At 48.9% G+C, this 23,589-nt stretch overlaps 2 protein-coding genes across 2 annotated transcripts in view; one reads left to right on the plus strand and one right to left on the minus strand.

Annotated features, from left to right (window-relative positions):
- Positions 1-23,589, minus strand: part of IMPA2 (inositol monophosphatase 2) — a 112,867-nt gene that overhangs the window by 77,785 nt on the left and 11,493 nt on the right. The window contains exons 2-3 of the mRNA XM_063923448.1: positions 7,814-7,947; positions 528-632 (exon numbers count right to left, since the gene is read on the minus strand). Coding sequence (XP_063779518.1) covers positions 528-632; positions 7,814-7,947 — 239 coding nt within the window. The remainder of the gene's footprint in view (positions 1-527; positions 633-7,813; positions 7,948-23,589) is intronic.
- MPPE1 (metallophosphoesterase 1) overlaps positions 9,087-23,589 on the plus strand; it is a 296,325-nt gene continuing 281,822 nt past the window's right edge. The window contains exon 1 of the mRNA XM_063923442.1: positions 9,087-9,158. The gene's annotated coding sequence lies outside the window, so the exon portion shown is untranslated. The remainder of the gene's footprint in view (positions 9,159-23,589) is intronic.

A 23,589-nucleotide genomic window follows, 5' to 3' on the forward strand; every position in this document is an offset into this window, starting at 1 on the left:
AAGTGGGTGTTTCTGGGCGGAAACTGGCCGTTTTATGGGTGTGTGTGAAAAAACGCTACCGTTTCTGGGAAAAACGCGGGAGTGGCTGGAGAAACGGAGGAGTGTCTGGGCGAACGCTGGGTGTGTTTGTGACGTCAAACCAGGAACGACAAGCACTGAACTGATCGCAGATGCCGAGTAAGTCTGGAGCTACTCAAACTGCTAAGAGAGGTGTAATCGCAATATTGCGAATACGTCGTTCGCAATTTTAGGATGCTAAGATTCACTCCCAGTAGGCTGCAGCTTAGCGTGAGTAAATCTGCTAAAAACAGCTTGCGTGCGAACAACTCGGAATGACCCCCTTTAACAGAAGTGGATTATATAGAATGTGCCACTGGTCTGATGAGCTAAAAGGTGTTTTTAAGCACATGCGTGACACAAGACGTTAAGATTTTGGGGAATGTTTTATCAAAATAGGAAACTCTCCTGCAATGGGAAGCATTTATAACGTATTCAGTGCAGCAAATTAGGAAGTACAAATCACATACCTGTGTACAAAGTTGCAGGTTCCATCTATAGGGTCAATGATCCAGGTTGGGCTGTCCGTTAAAACACATTTGGAACCTGCTGAGGTAGATTCTTCACCAATAAATCTAGATATTGAAATAAATGATGTCAGTAAAACCCCATGGTAACCACAAAGTAATGTTTGCATATAGAAAGACATTATATTTTACCATAAATGTAACACAGGTTTTTGTTTATTCAACGCCGCACATTAATAATGAGCATATGGAGGTTAATGTTTATTAGCACAGTGAACAGCTGCCTATACGTTATACTCACAACAGGTGAGGAGATCGCCTGGCTCAATGTCTGTCAGATAAAAATGTGAACAGAGAGGACAGGGGACTCATTGCAGTCTGCCTGCCCCAGTGCCAGAATGAACAAGGTGCATTTCCACAGCTGCTAAATCTAATAGGCCTTACACATTAGGCGATATCAATGAAGGATATTAATGAACGAGATATCGTTCATATCTTTTAGTGTGTAGGCACAAACGATGAACGATGCGCGGCTTCACGCTCGTTCTTCGTTGGTGACGGGTTGCTTATGCATGCAAGCCAATATGTACAATCTCGTCCATATTAGTATGCACTGCTATGGGGCCGGGTGACAGAGGGAATGAAGAAACTTCACATCCCCCTTCACTCCCCACCCCGCCGCCGGGTTGGCCTTATCGGCTGTCGGGCACCTCGGCGGCATATCGCCTAATGTGTCCTAATGTGTAGGGCCCTTAAGACCTAATTTTTTAGCGGGTATTTGGTGTCCTGTGACATGAGTGCTAGCACTGCAGGCTTCTAATTAGCCTCTAATGGTGACCAATATGAAGCTGTGGCATTGTGCCTGTTGAAAGGGCAATTACAGGAGTAGCAGGAAGATGCAGCCCATCATACCAGTGTGAAAATAAAACCCTATTTAAAAAAGACAGCAGAATAAATAGTTCCATATGATACCACTGGCTTATCTATAATGGGAGCAAGGTGTACAGTGCACACTGGCCCCTGGGTTTATGGGGGGTCCCACACTGCACTAGGTTTACGGGGGGCCCCACACTGCATATACTAATATGTCAGGTCACTTGCATTTCCTGCACCCATTTAATTATACTTACCACTCCGTCGGCTCGGTGCTGGCTGTCGAGCTGAAGAAATCACTGGCAAAATGGCCACCATTTTCCAGTGATTCACACATGCACAATAGAGATGTCCCTGGGAACTTGGCACGGGTGCCAGAATGCACCTTGAGCGCTGCAAAATGGCGGAAACATACTATATTTCTGTATACTACTTATGTTCAGTGTTTGATACTCACTCTACAACAAACAATCAGCCTCAAAGACATTAAATTACAATTTCTTTGCTGCGTTTATCAGGAGAAAAAATTAACAGGTCATGTGTAAAGTTGTAAACCGCAGTGGAATACACTGGCACTACGTAGGTAAATGTTAATAAAATTGCAGCACACTTCCACATAATACAGGAATTTATTTCAAAAGCCTAAAAAAAAATAAAAATAAAAAAAAAATAAGATTTTACTCACCGGTAAAACTATTTCTCGTAGTCCGTAGTGGATGCTGGGACTCCGTAAGGACCATGGGGAATAGCGGCTCCGCAGGAGACTGGGCACAACTATAAAGAAAGCTTTAGGTCTAACTGGTGTGCACTGGCTCCTCCATGACCCTCCTCCAGACCTCAGTTAGGATACTGTGCCCGAAAGAGCTGACACAATAAGGAAGGATTTTGAATCCCGGGTAAGACTCATACCAGCCACACCAATCACACCGTATAACTCGTGATACAATACCCAGTTAACAGTATGATAACAACTGAGCCTCTCAACAGATGGCTCAACGATAACCATTTAACAACAATAACTTTGTACAAGTATTGCAGACAATCAGCACTTGGGATGGGTGCCCAGCATCCACTACGGACTACGAGAAATAGATTTACCGGTGAGTAAAATCTTATTTTCTCTAACATCCTAAGTGGATGCTGGGACTCCGTAAGGACCATGGGGATTCTACCAAAGCTCCCAAACGGGCGGGAGAGTGCGGATGACTCTGCAGCACCGAATGAGAGAACTCCAGGTCCTCCTCAGCCAGGGTATCAAATTTGTAGAATCTAGCAAACGTGTTTGCCCCTGACCAAGTAGCAGCTCGGCAAAGTTGTAAAGCCGAGACCCCCCGGGCAGCTGCCCAAGACGAGCCCACTTTCCTCGTGGAATGGGCTTTTACTGATTTAGGATGCGCCAGTCCAGCCGCAGAATGTGCCAACTGAATTGTGCTACAAATCCAGCGAGCAATAGTCTGCTTAGAAGCAGGAGCACCCAGTTTGTTGGGTGCATACAGGATAAAAAGGGAGTCAGTCTTCCTGACTCCAGCTGTCCTGGAAACATAAATTTTCAAGGCCCTGACTACGTCCAGTAACATGGAATCCTCCAAGTCCCTAGTAGCCGCAGGCACTACAATAGGTTGGTTCAAGTGAAAAGCTGACACCACCTTAGGGAGAAACTGTGGACGAGTCCTCAATTCTGCCCTATCCATATGGAAAATCAGATAAGGGCTTTTACATGACAAAGCCGCCAATTCTGACACACGCCTGGCCGAAGCCAAGGCCAATAACATGACCACTTTCCACGTGAGATATTTCAAATCCACGGTCTTAAGTGGCTCAAACCAATGTGATTTTAGGAAACTCAACACCACGTTGAGGTCCCAAGGTGCCACTGGAGGCACAAAAGGGGGCTGAATATGCAGCACTCCCTTTACAAATGTCTGAACTTCAGGCAGTGAAGCCAGTTCTTTCTGGAAGAAAATAGACAGAGCCGAAATCTGGACCTTAATGGAAGCCAATTTTAGGCCCATAGTCACTCCTGACTGTAGGAAGTGCAGAAATCGACCCAGCTGAAATTCCTCTGTTGGGGCCTTCCTGGCCTCACACCACGCAACATATTTCCGCCAAATACGGTGATAATGGTTTGCGGTTACTTTTTTCCTAGCTTTAATCAGCGTAGGAATGACTTCCTCCGGAATGCCTTTTTCTTTTAGGATCCGGTGTTCAACCGCCATGCCGTCAAACGCAGCCGCGGTAAGTCTTGGAACAGACAGGGCCCCTGCTGTAGCAGATCCCGTCTGAGCGGTAGAGGCCATGGGTCCTCTGATATCATTTCTTGAAGTTCTGGGTACCAAGCTCTTCTTGGCCAATCCGGAACCACGAGTATCGTTCTTACTCCTCGTCTTCTTATTATTCTCAGTACCTTTGGTATGAGAGGCAGAGGAGGGAACACATAAACCGACTGGTACACCCACGGTGTCACTAGAGCGTCCACAGCTATCGCCTGAGGGTCTCTTGACCTGGCGCAATATCTCTCTAGTTTTTTGTTTAGGCGGGACGCCATCATGTCCACCTGTGGCCTTTCCCAACGGTTTACAATCAGTTGGAAGACTTCTGGATGAAGTCCCCACTCTCCCGGGTGTAGGTCGTGTCTGCGGAGGAAGTCTGCTTCCCAGTTGTCCACTCCCGGAATGAACACTGCTGACAGTGCTAACACGTGATTTTCCGCCCATCGGAGAATCTTTGTGGCTTCTGCCATCGCCGTCCTGCTTCTCGTGCCGCCCTGTCGGTTTACATGGGCGACCGCCGTGATGTTGTCTGACTGGATCAGCACCGGCTGGTTTTGAAGCAGTGGTTTTGCCCGACTTGGGGCATTGTAAATGGCCCTCAGTTCGAGAATATTGATGTGCAGGGAAGTCTCCCGACTTGACCATAGTCCTTGGAAGTTTCTTCCCTGTGTGACTGCCCCCCAGCCTCGAAGGCTGGCATCCGTGGTCACCAGGACCCAGTCCTGTATGCCGAATCTGCGGCCCTCTTGAAGATGAGCACTCTGCAGCCACCACAGCAGGGACACCCTTGTCCTTGGAGACAGGGTTATCATCTGAAGATGCGATCCGGACCACTTGTCCAACAGGTCCCACTGAAAAGTTCTTGCATGGAACCTGCCGAATGGAATCGCTTCGTAAGAAGCTACCATTTTTCCCAGGATCCGCGTGCAGTGATGCACCGACACCTGTTTTGGTTTTAGGAGGCCTCTGACTAGAGATGACAGCTCCTTGGCCTTCTCTTCCGGGAGAAACACTTTTTTCTGTTCTGTGTCCAGAACCATCCCTAGGAACAGTAGACGTGTCGTAGGAACCAGCTGTGACTTTGGAATGTTTAGAATCCAACCGTGCTGTTGTAGCACTTCCCGAGATAGTGCTACCCCGACCAACAACTGCTCTCTGGACCTCGCCTTTATCAGGAGATCGTCCAAGTATGGGAAAATTAAAACTCCTTTCTTTCGCAGGAGTATCATCATTTCGGCCATTACCTTGGTAAAGACCCTCGGAGCCGTGGATAGACCGAACGGCAACGTCTGGAATGGATAATGACAATCCTGTACCACAAATCTGAGGTACTCCTGGTGAGAATGGTAAATGGGGACATGCAGGTAAGCATCCTTGATGTCCAGTGATACCATGTAATCCCCCTCGTCCAGGCTTGCAATAACCGCCCTGAGCGATTCCATCTTGAACTTGAATTTTTTTATGTATGTGTTCAAGGATTTCAAATTTAAAATGGGTCTCACCGAACCGTCCGGTTTCGGTACCACAAACATTGTGGAATAGTAACCCCTTCCTTGTTGAAGTAGGGGTACCTTTACTATCACCTGTTGTGAATACAGCTTGTGAATTGCCTGTAACACTGCCTCCCTGTCTGAGGGAGCGGTTGGCAAGGCAGATTTGAGGAAACGGTGGGGAGGAGACGTCTCGAATTCCAGCATGTACCACTGAGATATTATTTGAAAAATCCAGGGGTCCACCTGTGAGCGAGCCCACCGATTGCTGAAAAATTTGAGACGGGCCCCCACCGTACCTGGCTCCGCCTGTGGAGCCCCAGCGTCATGCTGTGGACTTAGAGGAAGCGGGGGAGGACTTTTGCTCCTGGGAACTGGCTGCATGGTGCAGCTTCTTGCCCCTACCTCTGCCCCTGGGCAGAAAGGACGCACCTTTAACCCGCTTGTCCTTATTGGGCCGAAAGGACTGTACCTGATAATACGGTGCTTTCTTTGGTTGTGAGGGAACATGGGGTAAAAATGTAGACTTTCCAGCTGTCGCTGTGGAAACGAGGTCCGAGAGACCATCCCCGAACAACTCCTCACCCTTATAAGGCAGAACTTCCATGTGTCTTTTAGAATCTGCATCTCCTGTCCACTGCCGAGTCCATAGCCCTCTCCTGGCAGAAATGGACATTGCACTAATTTTGGATGCCAGCCGGCAAATATCCCTCTGTGCATCCCTCATGTATAAGACTGCATCTTTTATATGGTCTACGGTTAGCAATATAGTGTCCATATCTAGGGTATCTATATTTTCTGATAGGGAATCTGACCACGCAGCAGCAGCACTGCACATCCAGGCTGAAGCAATAGCCGGTCTCAGTATGACACCTGTGTGTGTATATATACACATTTCAGGATAGCCTCCTGTTTTCTATCAGCAGATTCCTTCAGGGCGGCCGTATCCGGAGAGGGTAGTGCCACCTTTTTTGACAAGCGTGTGAGCGCTTTATCCACCCTAGGGGATGTTTCCCAGCGTGACCTATCCTCTGGCGGGAAAGGGTACGCCATTAGTAACCTCTTAGAAATTACCAGTTTCTTATCGGGAGAAGCCCACGCTTCTTCACACACTTCATTTAACTCCTCAGATGGAGGAAAAACTACTGGTAGTTTTTTCTCTCCAAACATAATACCCTTTTTTTTTTTTGTGGTACCAGGGGTAACATCAGAAATGTGCAACACATTTTTCATTGCCTCAATCATGTAACGTGTGGCCCTACTGGAAGTTACATTAGTCTCATCGTCGTCGACACTGGAGTCAGTATCCGTGTCGACATCTGTGTCTGCCATCTGAGGTAGCGGGCGTTTTAGAGCCCCTGATGGCTTTTGAGACGCCTGGGCAAGCACAGGCTGAGAAGCCGGCTGTCCCACGTTAGGCATGTCGTCAAACCTTTTATGCAAGGAGTCGACACTATCACGTAATTCCTTCCACAGCACCATCCACTCAGGTGTCGACCCCGCAGGGGGTGACATCACATTCACAGGCATCTGCTCCGCCTCCACATATGCTTCCTCATCAAACATGTCGACACAGCCGTACCGACACACCGCAACCACACAGGGAATGCTCTGACAGAGGACAGGACCCCACAAAGCCCTTTGGGGAGACAGAGAGAGAGTATGCCAGCACACACCAGAGTGCTATATAACACAGGGATCCCACTATAATGAGTGTTTTCCCTTATAGCTGCTTTTTTATATATATAATATATATATATGTAACTATCCTGCGCCTAAATTTAGTGCCCCCCTCTCTTTTTTACCCTTCTGTAGTGTTCAGACTGCAGGGGAGAGCCAGGGAGCTTCCTTCCAGCGGAGCTGTGAGGGAAAAATGGCGCCAGTGTGCTGAGGGAGATAGCCCCGCCCCTTTTTCGGCGGACTTCTCCCGCTTTTTCTAAAATACTGGCAGGAGTATTTTTACATCTATATAGCCTCTAGGACTATATATGATGTAGATTTGCCAGCCAAGGTGTCATATATTGCCCTCAGGGCGCCCCCCCCCCAGCGCCCTGCACCCATCAGTGACCGAAGTGTGAGGTGTACATGAGGAGCAATGGCGCACAGCTGCAGTGCTGTGCGCTACCTTGGTGAAGACTGAAGTCTTCTGCCGCCGATTTTCCGGTTCTCTTCATGCTTCTGGCTCTGTAAGGGGGCCGGCGGCGCGGCTCCGGGACCGAACATCAATGGCCGGTTCCATGCGGTCGATCCCTCTGGAGCTAATGGTGTCCAGTAGCCTAAGAAGCCCAAGCTACCACCAGTTAGGTAGGTTCGCTTCTTCTCCCCTTAGTCCCTTGCTGCAGTGAGTCTGTTGCCAGCAGATCTCACTGTAAAATAAAAAACCTAAATATACTTTCTTCTAGGAGCTCAGGAGAGCCCCTAGTGTGCATCCAGCTCGGCCGGGCACAGAATTCTAACTGAGGTCTGGAGGAGGGTCATAGTGGGAGGAGCCAGTGCACACCAGTTAGACCTAAAGCTTTCTTTATAGTTGTGCCCAGTCTCCTGCGGAGCCGCTATTCCCCATGGTCCTTACGGAGTCCCAGCATCCACTTAGGACGTTAGAGAAAAAGTGATCAAGGATGACCATATTTTATTTAGATAACGTATACTATGTTACCTGTGAGAGGGAAACTTTTCCCTCAGAGCAGAAATGATGAGCTCTTCCACATAATTGTCCGTCTCAGTCACTAGGTCCACCACAGACGTTTTAGTGGTCACCCGCTTTTCCTCCAAGAGAGCTTTTCTGACCACCTATCAGAACAGTAGATTGTCAGTTTTGTGACCAATGCACAGCTCAATGGACAAGAGCACGAGTTGCAGGAAAGCAGAAAGAATTAAAGCATTTTACAATGACAGTATTTTTATTGTGGTAACTGATGCTCATACTGGCTTCATTTACACAGCCAGCCGACAGACATAGCATACAGATTCACATCTCAAACACAAGGGTGTGGTATGAGTTGCCGGCAGCCAGCATACCGGCGCCGGGATCCCGATTGCCGGCTTGCCGACAGCAGGGCGAGCACAAATGCGCCCCACGCTATCTATTCTCCCTCCAGGGGGGTCGTGGACCCCCAAGAGGGAGAAAAGGTGTCGGTATGCAGGTTGTCCCAACAACCGGTATACTGAATACCACCTGAACACAAAACCTAGCAACACTGATGGAAACCATATTGCATTACAGTGCTAAACACCACAGCACCATATGCAAAATTGGTATCCGACTCCAGGTCGACAGCACAAAGGTCGACACACCTTAGGTCGACATGGACAAAAGGTCGACAGGAACAAGGTCGACATGGACAAAGGTCGACATGAGTTTTTCACGATTTTTTTCTTTTTTGGAACCTTTTCATACTTAACGATCCACGTGGACTACGATTGGAACGGTAAAGTGTGCCAAGTGAAGCGAGGGGACGCGGTGCACTAATTGGGGTTCCTGGTCACTCTACGAAGAAAACGACACCAAAAAAACATTAAAAACTCATGTCGACCTTGTTCCTGTCGACCTTTTGCCCATGTCGACCTAAGGTATGTCGACCTTTGTGCTGTCGACCCTCAGTCCCAGACCCTGCAAAATTGACTTCCTGGAAGGTGACACATCTGTAACATTTACACAACATTATTGCATTGCTACACCAGTTGATGCTTAGGCTCATTTTCAGATGGGAGCTCAAAAAATAAAAAAACAGTTTTTGAAATAGGTCATTTAGCAATTTAAAAGAACACAGGTCTACTAATCTGTGTGACTTGTAGTAGTTCTTAGCACAGCATTAAAGTAATCAGCAAATTCAGCACAATGACAAACAAGGAGTAAAGGAGATTATTGAGAGGTTGAAACTAGGGGAGGATAACTACTGTATGTTGTAGTTGTATAAAAATAGCTCGTCAGGCAGGAAGAAGACTCCGTCGGTGTCAGATAAATTAGTCAAAGGAAGGAGAAATACAGATTCTATTAATAGGTGAGAAAATGACTGCAGAATAAACCGAATTATATTGCAAAGAATGTTACATGGTGATGTATTGTCAGCAGAGACAGACAAATACATATCGGAGCAGCTGGAGAGCCAGGAAACATTATATGGCAACAGCGCATACCTACATTTCGTAATAACAGAGACAATACTACACAGTTTGCTGGTTTTAACCAAAGATCAGAAATGTTACACACAATAAAAAGCACAAATGCTAAGGGAAAATATCCTTGTGCGATATGCGTGTCTCTGCCCTTGTACCGTAACCTTACTGTCCTAGAGGACAATTGCTGATCACACTCAATCGGTTTTGTTGTTTTTGCCAACCGCAGTATCCTGGGTCATGATAAGAACAGTTAATCAGACCATAGAGGTTTATTTACTAAGCAGCTGCTTGTACAAAGGGGGTAATTCCAAGTTAATCGCAGCAGGAAGTTTTTTAGCAGTTGGGCAAAACCATGTGCACTGCAGGGGAGGCAGAAAGTTAGATTTGGGTGGGTTATTTTATTTCTGTGCAGGGTAAATACTGGCTGCTTTATTTTTACACTGCAAATTAGATTGCAGATTGAACACACCACACCCAAATCTAACTCTCTCTGCACATGTTATATCTGCCTCCAGGGCAGGCGCCACCATTAGGCAGCTGCCTATGGGCGCTGGCCACTGGAGGGCGGCACAGAACGCTGTTGATGAAGTTAGCTGTGCTCCTGCTCTTCCTTAAGAGATGAAGAGCACGGATGTTGTGGCCACCTATCAGCTGTCACTCCCACTCCTCCCTCTGCAAACCTCTCTCTCTCCTCCTGCAATAGCACCCGAGCCTCCGCGAACTCACCCGCCTCCTCTCCTCCTGCAATTGCTTACCGCCCCCGCCCCCCCTCATCATCCATCACAGATCGGATCTGATCTCCTGATCCGATCTGCGGTATAGTGCACTATCGGTTTCTGTCCTTTGACGGCCTCTCCCGCACGGCCGCTCCCTGATGTCACAGTGCACATGCTGCAGTGTGACTGACCCAAGCGCCACCCTGTAGTACAGCTGCCTGCAGAAGCCGCGCTCAGTTCTGTGAAGGCAGGTGATAATCGTGACTGAGCTGCGGGATGTGGCGGCTGCTGCTACTGCTGATCGGGGAAGGGATGCCCATGTCCTGCAGCACTGCCACAATGACAATTTTAGCAATTAAATTTGGTGACTTGATACTGTACATATAACTATGTTTGTATTTATATACTAGTTTCAGACGGGTCGCCTCAGTTAATGCCTGCCCCTGCTTGGCTCCACACCCTCTCTGCTGTTTACCCCAGCCTTCCCTGCCATGGCTCAAATCCCCCTCCTTCCCTCCATCATTTCTCTGTCCCAGTCTATCCCAGGGCGATCCCGAACATTCATCCCAACTTCCTCCCTCCCACTTCCCCGTCATGATTCAGTCACAAACCCCTCACCAGTCCTCCTCCCACACTAACCCTGGTGTCCAGTTGTGTGTGGTGACCAGTCAAGTGTGTGTGTATATATATATATATATATATATATCTCTCTCAAAAAAATAATAAGATTTTACTTACCGATAAATCTATTTCTCGTAGTCCGTAGTGGATGCTGGGACTCCGTAAGGACCATGGGGAATAGCGGCTCCGCAGGAGACAGGGCACAAGAATAAAAGCTTTAGGATCAGGTGGTGTGCACTGGCTCCTCCCCCTATGACCCTCCTCCAAGCCTCAGTTAGGATACTGTGCCCGGACGAGCGTACATAATCAGGAAGGATATTGAATCCCGGGTAAGACTCATACCAGCCACACCAATCACACCGTACAACTTGTGATCTGAACCCAGTTAACAGTATGATAACAACGAAGGAGCCTCTGAAAAGATGGCTCACAACAACAATAACCCGATTTAGTTAACAATAACTATGTACAAGTATTGCAGACAATCCGCACTTGGGATGGGCGCCCAGCATCCACTACGGACTACGAGAAATAGATTTATCGGTAAGTAAAATCTTATTTTCTCTGACGTCCTAGTGGATGCTGGGACTCCGTAAGGACCATGGGGATTATACCAAAGCTCCCAAACGGGCGGGAGAGTGCGGATGACTCTGCAGCACCGAATGAGAGAACTCCAGGTCCTCCTCAGCCAGGGTATCAAATTTGTAGAATTTAGCAAACGTGTTTGCCCCTGACCAAGTAGCTGCTCGGCAAAGTTGTAAAGCAGAGACCCCTCGGGCAGCCGCCCAAGATGAGCCCACTTTCCTTGTGGAATGGGCTTTTACAGATTTTGGCTGTGGCAGGCCTGCCACAGAATGTGCAAGCTGAATTGTACTACAAATCCAACGAGCAATAGTCTGCTTAGAAGCAGGAGCACCCAGCTTGTTGGGTGCATACAGGATAAACAGCGAGTCAGACTTTCTGACTCCAGCCGTCCTGGAAACATATATTTTCAGGGCCCTGACAACGTCAAGTAACTTGGAGTCCTCCAAGTCCCTAGTAGCCGCAGGCACCACAATAGGTTGGTTCATGTGAAAAGCAGAAACCACCTTAGGGAGAAAATGAGGACGAGTCCTCAATTCTGCCCTGTCAGAATGAAAAATTAAGTAAGGGCTTTTATATGATAAAGCCGCCAATTCTGACACACGCCTGGCTTAAGCCAGGGCTAACAGCATCGTCACCTTCCATGTGAGATATTTTAAGTCCACATTGGTGAGTGGTTCAAACCAATGTGACTTAAGGAACCTCAAAACAACATTGAGATCCCAAGGTGCCACTGGAGGCACAAAAGGAGGTTGTATATGCAGTACCCCTTTCACAAATGTCTGAACTTCAGGTACTGAAGCCAGTTCTTTCTGGAAGAAAATCGACAGGGCCGAAATTTGAACCTTAATGGACCCTAGTTTTAGGCCCATAGACAGTCCTGTTTGCAGGAAATGGAGGAAACGACCCAGTTGAAATTCCTCTGTAGGGGCCTTCTTGGCCTCACACCACGCAACATATTTTCGCCAAATGCGGTGATAATGTTTTGCGGTTACATCCTTCCTGGCTTTGACCAGGGTAGGGATGACTTCATCTGGAATGCCTTTTTCCTTCAGGATCCGGCGTTCAACCGCCATGCCGTCAAACGCAGCTGCGGTAAGTCTTGGAACAGACAAGGCCCCTGCTGGAGCAGGTCCTTTCTTAGAGGTAGAGGCCACGGGTCTTCCGTGAGCATCTCTTGAAGTTCCGGGTACCAAGTCCTTCTTGGCCAATCCGGAACCACGAGTATCGTTCTTACTCCTCTCCTTCTTATGATTCTCAGTACTTTTGGTATGAGAGGCAGAGGAGGGAACACATACACTGACTGGTACACCCACGGTGTCACCAGAGCGTCCACCGCTATTGCCTGAGGGTCCCTTGACCTGGCGCAATATCTGTCTAGTTTTTTGTTTAGACGTGACGCCATCATGTCCACCTTTGGTTTTTCCCAACGGTTTACAATCAGGTGGAAGACTTCTGGGTGAAGTCCCCACTCTCCCGGGTGAAGGTCGTATCTGCTGAGGAAGTCTGCTTCCCAGTTGTCCACTCCCGGAATGAACACTGCTGACAGAGCTATCACATGATTTTCCGCCCAGCGAAGAATCCTTGCAGCTTCTGCCATTGCCCTCCTGCTTCTCGTGCCGCCCTGTCTGTTTACGTGGGCGACTGACGTGATGTTGTCCGATTGGATCAATACCGCCTGACCCTGAAGCAGGGGTTTCGCTTGACTTAGGGCATTGTAAATGGCCCTTAGTTCCAGAATGTTTATATGAAGAGATGTTTCCATGCTTGACCACAAGCCCTGGAAATTTTTTCCCTGTGTGACTGCCCCCCAGCCTCAGGCTGGCGTCCGTGGTCACCAGGACCCAATCCTGAATGCCAAATCTGCGGCCCTCTAGTAGATGAGCACTCTGCAGCCACCACAGAAGAGACACCCTTGTCCTTGTCGACAGGGTTATCCGCTGATGCATCTGAAGATGCGATCCGGACCATTTGTCCAGTAGATCCCACTGAAACGTTCTTGCATGGAATCTTCCGAATGGAATTGCTTCGTAAGAAGCCACCATTTTTCCCAGGACCCTCGTGCACTGATGCACTGACACCTGGCCTGGTTTTAGGAGGTTCCTGACTAGCTCGGATAACTCCCTGGCCTTCTCCTCCGGGAGAAACACCTTTTTCTGGACTGTGTCCAGAATCATTCCTAGGAACAGTAGACGTGTCGTTGGAATCAGCTGCGATTTTGGAATATTTAGGATCCACCCGTGCTGACGTAACACTACCTGAGATAGTGCTACTCCGACTTCTAACTGTTCCCTGGACCTTGCCCTTATCAGGAGATCGTCCAAGTAAGGGATAATTAAGATGCCTTTTCTTCGAAGAAGAATCATCATTTCGGCCATTACCTTGGTAAAGACCCGAGGTGCCGTGGACAACCCAAACGGCAGCGTCTGAAACCGATAATGACAGTTTTGTACTACAAACCTGAGGTACCCTTGGTGAGACGGGTAGATTGGGACGTGGAGATAAGCATCCTTGATGTCCAGAGACACCATATAGTCCCCTTCTTCCAGGTTTGCTATCACCGCTCTGAGTGATTCCATCTTGAATTTGAACCTCTTTATGTAAGTGTTCAGGGATTTCAGATTTAAAATTGGTCTCACCGAGCCGTCCGGCTTCGGTACCACAAACAGCGTGGAATAATACCCCTTTCCCTGTTGTAGGAGGGGTACCTTGATTATCACCTGCTGGGAATACAGCTTGTGAATGGCTTCCAAAACTGCCTCCCTGTCGGAGGGAGACTTTGGTAGAGCAGACTTCAGGAACCGGCGAGGGGGAAACGCCTCGAATTCCAGTTTGTACCCCTGCGATACTACCTGTAGAATCCAGGGGTCCACTTGCGAGTGAGCCCACTGCGCGTTGAAATTCTTGAGACGGGCCCCCACCATGTCTGAGTCTGCTTGTAAAGCCCCAGCGTCATGCTGAAGACTTGGCAGAAGCAGGGGAGGGCTTCTGCTCCTGGGAAGCGGCTGCATGGTGCAGTCTTTTTCCCCTTCCTCTGCCCCGGGGCAGGAAGGAATGGCCTTTAGCTCGCTTGTACTTATGGGAACGAAAGGACTGAGTTTGAAAAGACGGTGTCTTTTTCTGCTGATGTGAAGTGACCTGGGGTAAAAAGGTGGATTTTCCAGCCGTTGCCGTGGCCACCAGGTCCGATAGACCAGCCCCAAATAACTCCTCCCCTTTATACGGCAATACTTCCATATGTCGTTTGGAATCCGCATCGCCTGACCACTGTCGCGTCCATAACGCTCTTCTGGCAGAAATGGACATAGCACTTACTCTAGATGCCAGGGTGCAAATATCCCTCTGTGCATCACGCATATATAGTAATGCATCCTTCAAATGCTCTATAGTTACCAGTATATTGTCCCTATCCAGGGTATCAATATTTTCAGTCAGGGAATCCGACCACGCGACGCCAGCACTGCACATCCAGGCTGAAGCGATTGCTGGTCGCAGTATAACACCAGTATGTGTGTATATACTTTTAAGAATATTTTCCAGCCTTCTATCTGCTGGTTCTTTGAGGGTGGCCGTATCAGGAGACGGTAACGCTACTTGTTTAGATAAACGTGTGAGCGCCTTATCTACCCTAGGGGGTGTTTCCCAACGTGTCCTAACCTCTAACGGGAAAGGATATAGTGCCAATAATTTTTTAGAAATTAGCAGTTTTTTGTCGGGGGAAACCCACGCTTTATCACACACCTCATTTAACTCATCTGACTCAGGGAAAACTATTGGTAGTTTTTTCACACCCCACATAATACCCTTCATTGTGGTACTTGTAGTGTCAGAAATGTTCAATGCTTCCTTCATTGCCGTGATCATGTAACGTGTGGCCCTACTGGACATTACGTTTGTCTCCTCACCGTCGACACTAGACTCAGTATCTGTGTCTGGGTCTGTGTCGACCCACTGAGGTAACGGGCGTTTTAGGGCCCCCGACGGTGTCTGAGACGACTGGACAGGCACTAATTGATTTGCCGGCTGTCTCATGTCATCAACCGTTCTTTGCAAAGTGCTGACATTATCACTTAATTCTTTAAATATGATCATCCAGTCAGGTGTCGACTCCCTAGGAGGTGACATAACTAACCCAGGCAATTGCTCCGCCTCCACATCATTTTCCTCCTCATACATGTCGACACACACGTACCGACACACAGCACACACACCGGGAATGCTCTGATAGAGGACAGGACCCCACAAGCCCTTTGGAGAGACAGAGGGAGAGTCTGCCAGCACACACCAAGCGCTATATATATATATATATACAGGGATAACCTTATATAAGTGTTATTCCCTTATAGCTGCTGTTTATATAGTTTTTAGCTGCCAATAGTGCCCCCCCTTCTCTTTTTTACCCTGATTCAGTAGCAAGTCTGCAGGGGAGAGTCAGGGAGCCGTCCTTCCAGCGGAGCTGTGTGGGAAAATGGCGCTTGTGTGCTGAGGAGATAGGCTCCGCCCCTTCACGACGTCCTTATCTCCCGCTTTTTCTGTAAAAAATGGCAGGGGTTAAAATACATCCATATAGCCCAAGAGCTATATGTGATGTATTCTTTAGCCAACCTAAGGTATTATCTGTTATATTGCGTCTCAGGGCGCTCCCCCCCAGCGCCCTGCACCCTCAGTGACCGGAGTGTGAAGTGTGCTGAGAGCAATGGCGCACAGCTGCGGTGCTGTGCGCTACCTTAGTCTGAAGACAGGATCGTCTTCTGCCGCCGATTTCACCGGACCTCTTCGCTCTTCTGGCTCTGTAAGGGGGCTGGCGGCGCGGCTCCGGGACCCATCCAGGCTGAACCTGTGATCGTCCCTCTGGAGCTAATGTCCAGTAGCCTAAGAAACCCGATCCACTCTGCACGCAGGTGAGTCCGTTTCTTCTCCCCTTAGTCCCACGATGCAGTGAGCCTGTTGCCAGCAGGACTCACTGAAAATAAAAAACCTAAAATATACTTTTATTCTAAGCAGCTCAGGAGAGCCACCTAGCCTGCACCCTTCTCGTTCGGGCACAAAAATCTAACTGAGGCTTGGAGGAGGGTCATAGGGGGAGGAGCCAGTGCACACCACCTGATCCTAAAGCTTTTATTCTTGTGCCCTGTCTCCTGCGGAGCCGCTATTCCCCATGGTCCTTACGGAGTCCCAGCATCCACTAGGACGTCAGAGAAAAAGGAAACCCTAAAATAACACATCCTAGATCTGAATGAATTAAATATTCTTATTAAATACTTTGTTCTTTACATAGTTGAATGTGCTGACAACAAAATCACACAAAAATGATCAATGGAAATCAAATTTATTAACCCATGGAGGTCTGGATTTGGAGTCACCCTCAAAATTAAAGTGGAAAAACACACTACAGGCTGATCCAACTTTGATGTAATGTCCTTAAAAGAAGTCAAAATGAGGTTCAGTAGTGTGTGTGGCCTCCACATACCTGTATGACCTCCCTACAATGCCTGGGCATGCTCCTGATGAGGTGGCAGATGGTTTCCTGAGGGATCTCCTCCCAGACCTGGACTAAAGCATCTGCCAACTCCTGGACAGTCTGTGTTACAACGTGGTGTTGGTGGATGGAGCGAGACATGATGTCCCAGATGTGCTCAATTGGATTCAGGTCTGGGGAACGGGCGGGCCAGTCCATAGCATCAATGCCTTCGTCTTGCAGGAACTGCTGACACACTCCAGCCACATGAGGTCTAGCATTGTCTTGCATTAGGAGGAACCCAGGGCCAACCGCACCAGCATATGGTCTCACAAGGGGTCTGAGGATCTCATCTTGGTACCTAATGGCAATCAGGCTACCTCTGGCAAGCACATGGAGGGCTGTGCGGCCCCCCAAAGAAATGCCACCCCACACCATTACTGACCCACTGCCAAACCGGTCATTTTGGAGGATGTTGCAGGCAGCAGAACATTCTCCTTGGCATCTCCAGACTCTGTCACGTCTGTCACATGTGCTCAGTGAGAACCTGCTTTCATCTTTGAAGAGCACAGGGCGCCAGTGGCGAATTTGCCAATCTTGGTGTTCTCTGGCAAATGCCAAACGTCCTGCACGGTGTTGGGCTGTAAGCACAACCCCCACCTGTGAATGTTGGGCCCTCATACCACCCTCATGGAGTCTGTTTCTGATCGTTTGAGTAGACACATGCACATTTCTGGCTTGCTGGAGGTCATTTTGCAGGGCTCTGGCAGTGCTCCTCCTGTTCCTCCTTGCACAAAGGTGGAGGTAGCGGTCCTGCTGCTGGGTTGTTGCCCTCCTACGGCCTCCTCCACGTCTCCTGATGTACTGGCCTGTCTCCTGGTAGCGCCTCCATGCTCTGGACACTACGCTGACAGACACAGCAAACCTTCTTGCCACAGCTCGCATTGATGTGCCATCCTGGATGAGCTGCACTACCTGAGCCACTTGTGTGGGTTGTAGACTCCGTCTCATGCTACCACTGGAGTTAAAGCACCGCCAGCTTTCAAAAGTGACTAAAACAGCCAGAAAGCATAGGAGCTGAGAAGTGGTCTGTGGTCACCACTTGCTGAACAACTCCTTTATTGGGGGTGTCTTGCTAATTGCCTATAATTTCCACCTGTTGTCTACTCCATTTGCACAACAGCATGTGAAATTGATTGTCAATCCAGTGATCGCGCTGAGCCAAAAAAAAAGTGGGTCCCAGGGACCCTTCACTTTTAAAAATTGGGGTCCTACCGGTCTTTTTCTGGGTCCCATCGGAATGAAGGTTCTTATTAATTTTAATCTTGTTTGGACACTACAAAAGTGTTGCAAGATGGGGGGATGGGGGTGACAGTGCTGCTGGGCTGTGTAGCATGCAGGACACCCTGCACCAGAGCTGTAACTAGACATTTTGGTGCCCTTAGGCAGAAAGTGAATTGGTGCTCCACCACTCAGACCTTAAAGCATAGGTAGTGCGCGCCGTAGGCGCGCTGCAAAATTTTAGGGCGTGGCTTCATAGGGAAGGAGCGTGACCACATAATAGTGTCAATTCACATTACACCACACAGTAGTGCCGCTTATACACATTGCACCAGGTAGAACCTCCTATACACACTGCGCCAGGTAGAGCACGTCATACACTTTGCTCCAGGTACAGCACGTCATACACTTTGCACCAGGCAGAGCACGTCATACACATTGCACCAGGTAGAACACGTTATACACATTGCGCCGGGTACAGCACGTTATACACATTGCACCAGGTACAGCACGTTATACACACTGCGCCGGGTACAGCACGTTATACACACTGCGCCAGGTACAGCACGTTATACACACTGCGCCGGGTACAGCACGTTATACACACTGCGCCGGGTACAGCACGTTATACACACTGCGCCGGGTACAGCACGTTATACACACTGCGCCGGGTACAGCACGTTATACACACTGCGCCGGGTACAGCACGTTATACACACTGCGCCGGGTACAGCACGTTATACACACTGCGCCGGGTACAGCACGTTATACACACTGCGCCGGGTACAGCACGTTATACACACTGCGCCGGGTACAGCACGTTATACACACTGCGCCGGGTACAGCACGTTATACACACTGCGCCGGGTACAGCACGTTATACACACTGCGCCGGGTACAGCACGTTATACACACTGCGCCGGGTACAGCACGTTATACACACTGCGCCGGGTACAGCACGTTATACACACTGCGCCGGGTACAGCACGTTATACACACTGCGCCGGGTACAGCACGTTATACACACTGCGCCGGGTACAGCACGTTATACACACTGCGCCGGGTACAGCACGTTATACTCACTGCGCCGGGTACAGCACGTTATACACACTGCGCCGGGTACAGCACGTTATACTCACTGCGCCAGGTAGAACACTTACAAGTTGCAGCCACCACCACAGACCCCCAGTCACCCCTACAGCAAGACCAACCACCACCCACTTCACTCACTGGCCCCGCACTCTCACCCTGTGTCCGGAGCTGAGGAGAGGAGTGCAGTCAGTCAGCTGCTGCGCTGTAAAAAGCTACAGTTTGCTCTGCAGCAGCTTTCCTAAAACTCCATGGCTACCCCCCTGCCGCGAACCCTGATTCTAAAGCCTCGAGTGCCTCACTGCGGCTGCATCTGAAGAAATAAACTATCGGTGCAGCAGCAGCATGGATCGGACTTGCGGGGGGTAGGTACTCAGAGCACAACAACAACATTTCCCCTACGTGCACCAGTGCCCCCAGCCACCTGCCGCTGCATCTTCCCCGGTCTTAATCCCTCAAACGGCTTCCTCCGCTGACCGATGTGGCAGAGCTTCATGCCCGGCCGGAGATGACGGCCCCCAGCCACACAGCGGGCTGGATGTTCCGGCCGGGTCCCGTACAGAGCAGAGAGGGGAAGGCGGGAGATCACGCTCTCCATGGTCTCCTCCCCTTTCTCTGCCATTGGAAAGTTAAAGTGACGGACAGCACAGGACAGCGCTGCTGATTGGTCAGAGCGCGTCCTGTGGGACCCTGCGTTTTTGGTTTTTTGAGTCACCGCTGTCAATTAACGGGTAAAATACGCGCTATAGCGCGTATTTGCGAACACTGCAATCAGTGTTGCTTCCTAAGTGGACAGTTTGATTTCACAGACGTGTGATTGACTTGGAGTTACATTGTGTTGTTTAAGTGTTCCCTTTATTTTTTTGAGATTATATATATATATATATATATATATATATATATATATATATATATATATATATATATATATATATATATATATATATATATCTATCCCCAATTGTCCACACCATGAGGCTCCAGCAGGGGCTTATGAAGCAGACCAGACCAGCACTCCTTTAACTTTTGATTTGCTTTAATGCTTAAAAAAATAAGAATTTACTTACCGATAATTCTATTTCTCGGAGTCCGTAGTGGATGCTGGGGTTCCTGAAAGGACCATGGGGAATAGCGGCTCCGCAGGAGACAGGGCACAAAAGTAAAGCTTTTACAGGTCAGGTGGTGTGTACTGGCTCCTCCCCCTATGACCCTCCTCCAGACTCCAGTTAGGTACTGTGCCCGGACGAGCGTACACAATAAGGGAGGATTTTGAATCCCGGGTAAGACTCATACCAGCCACACCAATCACACCGTACAACTTGTGATCTAAACCCAGTTAACAGTATGATAACAGAGGAGCCTCTGAAAGATGGCTTCCTAAACAATAACCCGAATTAGTTAACAATAACTATGTACAAGTATTGCAGATAATCCGCACTTGGGATGGGCGCCCAGCATCCACTACGGACTCCGAGAAATAGAATTATCGGTAAGTAAATTCTTATTTTCTCTATCGTCCTAAGTGGATGCTGGGGTTCCTGAAAGGACCATGGGGATTATACCAAAGCTCCCAAACGGGCGGGAGAGTGCGGATGACTCTGCAGCACCGAATGAGAGAACTCCAGGTCCTCCTTTGCCAGGGTATCAAATTTGTAAAAATTTACAAACGTGTTCTCCCCTGACCACGTAGCTGCTCGGCAGAGTTGTAATGCCGAGACCCCTCGGGCAGCCGCCCAAGATGAGCCCACCTTCCTTGCGGAATGGGCCTTAACAGATTTAGGCTGTGGCAGGCCTGCCACAGAATGTACAAGTTGAATTTTGTTACAAATCCAACGAGCAATCGACTGCTTAGAAGCAGGTGCACCCAACTTGTTGGGTGCATACAGTATAAACAGCGAGTCAGATTTTCTGACTCCAGCCGTCCTTTAAATGTATATTTTTAAGGCTCTGACAACGTCCAACAACTTGGAGTCCTTCAAGTCGTCTGTAGCCGCAGGCACTACAATAGGCTGGTTCAGGTGAAACGCTGATACCACCTTAGGGAGAAAATGCGGACGCGTCCGCAGCTCTGCCCTATGTCGAATGGAAAATTAAATAAGGGCTTTTATAAAACAAAGCCGCCAGTTCAGATACTCTCCCGGCCGAAGCCAGGGCCAGTAACATAGTCACTTTCCATGTGAGATATTTCAAATCCACATTCTTTAGTGGTTCAAACCAATTGGATTTGAGGAAATCTAAAACTACATTTAGATCCCACGGTGCCACCTTAGGCACCACAGGAGGCTGTATATGCAGTACTCCTTTGATAAAAATCTGGACCTCAGGGACCGAGGCCAATTCTTTTTGGAAGAATATTGATAGGGCCGAAATTTGAACCTTAATAGATCCCAATTTGAGACCCCTAGACAATCCTGATTGCAGGAAATGTAGGAAAACGACCCAGTTGAAATTCCTCCATCGGAGCACTCCGCTGCTCGCACCACGCAACATATTTTCGCCAAATACGGCGATAATGCTTCGCGGTGACTTCCTTCCTTGCCTTTATCAAGGTAGGAATGACTTCTTCTGGAATGCCTTTTCCTTTTAGGATCTGGCATTCAAACGCCATGCCGTCAAACGCAGCCGCGGTAAGTCTTGAAAAAGACAAGGACCCTGCTGAAGCAGGTCCCTTCTCAGAAGTAGAGGCCACGGATCGTCCGTGACCATCTCTTGAAGTTCCGGGTACCAAGTCCTTCTTGGCCAATCCGGAGCCACTAGTCTTACTCCTCTTTGCCGTATAATCCTCAATACCTTTGGTATGAGAGGCAGAGGAGGAAACACATATACCGACTGGTACACCCAAGGTGTTACCAGCGCGTCCACAGCTATTGCCTGCGGATCTCTTGACCTGGCGCAATACCTGTCCAGTGTATTGTTGAGGCGAGACGCCATCCTGTCCACCATTGGTTTTACCCAACGGTTTAATAGCATGTGGAAAACTTCTGGATGAAGTCCCCACTCTCCCGGGTGAAGGTCGTGTCTGCTGAGGAAGTCTGCTTCCCAGTTGTCCACGCCCGGGATGAATACTGCTGACAGTGCTATCACGTGATTCTCCGCCCAGCGAAGGATCCTGGCAGCTTCTGCCATTGCCCTCCTGCTTCTTGTGCCGCCCTGTCTATTTACATGGGCGACTGCCGTGATGTTGTCCGACTGGATCAACACCGGTCTTCCTTGAAGCAGAGGTTCCGCCTGGCTTAGAGCATTGTAGATTGCTCTTAGTTCCAGAATGCTTATGTGAAGAGACTTTTTCAGGCTCGACCACACTCCCTGGAAATTTCTTCCCTGTGTGACTGCTCCCCAGCCTCTCAGGCTGGCATCCGTGGTCACCAGGATCCAATCCTGCATGCCGAATCTGCGGCCCTCCAATAGATGAGCCTCCTGCAACCACCACAGAAGGGATACCCTTGTCCTCGGCGACAGGGTTATCCGCAGGTGCATCTGAAGATGCGACCCTGACCATTTGTCCAACAGATCCCTTTGCATGGAATCTGCCGAAAGGGATTGCTTCGTAAGAAGCTACCATTTTTTCCCAGGACTCTTGTGCATTGATGTACAGACACCTTTCCTGGTTTTAGGAGGTTCCTGACCAGGTCAGATAACTCCTTGGCTTTTTCTTCGGGAAGAAAAACCTTTTTCTGAACTGTGTCCAGAATCATCCCCAGGAACAGCAGACGAGTTGTCGGCATTAATTGGGATTTTGGAATATTCAGAATCCATCCGTGCTGCTTTAGCACCTCTTGAGATAGTGCTAAACCCATCTCTAGCTGTTCTCTGGACCTTGCCCTTATTAGGAGATCGTCCAAGTATGGGATAATTAATACGCCTTTTCTTCGAAGAAGAAATATTATCTCGGCCATTACCTTTGTAAAGACCCGAGGTGCCGTGGACAAACCAAACGGCAGCGTCTGAAACTGATAGTGACAGTTTTGTACAACGAACCTGAGGTACCCCTGGTGTGAGGGGTAATTGGAACGTGGAGATACGCATCCTTGATGTCCAAGGATACCATAAAGTCCCCTTCTTCCAGGTTCGCTATCACTGCTCTGAGTGACTCCATCTTGAACTTGAACTTCTTTATGTACAGGTTCAAGGACTTCAGATTTAGAATAGGCCTTACCGAGCCATCCGGCTTCGGTACCACAAAAAGAGTGGAATAATACCCCTTCCCTTGTTGTAGAAGAGGTACCTTGACTATCACCTGCTGAGAATACAGCTTGTGAATGGCTTCCAAAACCGTCTCCCTTTCTGAGGGGGACGTTGGTAAAGCAGACTTCAGGAAACGGCGAGGTGGCTCTGTCTCTAATTTCAACCTGTACCCCTGAGATATTATCTGCAGGATCCAGGGATTTACCTGCGAGTGAGCCCACTGCGCGCTGTAATTCTTGAGACGACCGCCTACCGCCCCCGAGTCCGCTTGCGAAGCCCCAGCGTCATGCTGAGGCTTTTGTAGAAGCCGGGGAGGGCTTCTGTTCCTGGGAAGGAGCTGCCTGTTGCTGTCTCTTCCCTCGTCCTCTGCCTCGTGGCAGA

This window comes from Pseudophryne corroboree, chromosome 5 (assembly GCF_028390025.1).
Source record: "Pseudophryne corroboree isolate aPseCor3 chromosome 5, aPseCor3.hap2, whole genome shotgun sequence".
NCBI classification, from domain to species: domain Eukaryota; kingdom Metazoa; phylum Chordata; class Amphibia; order Anura; family Myobatrachidae; genus Pseudophryne; species Pseudophryne corroboree.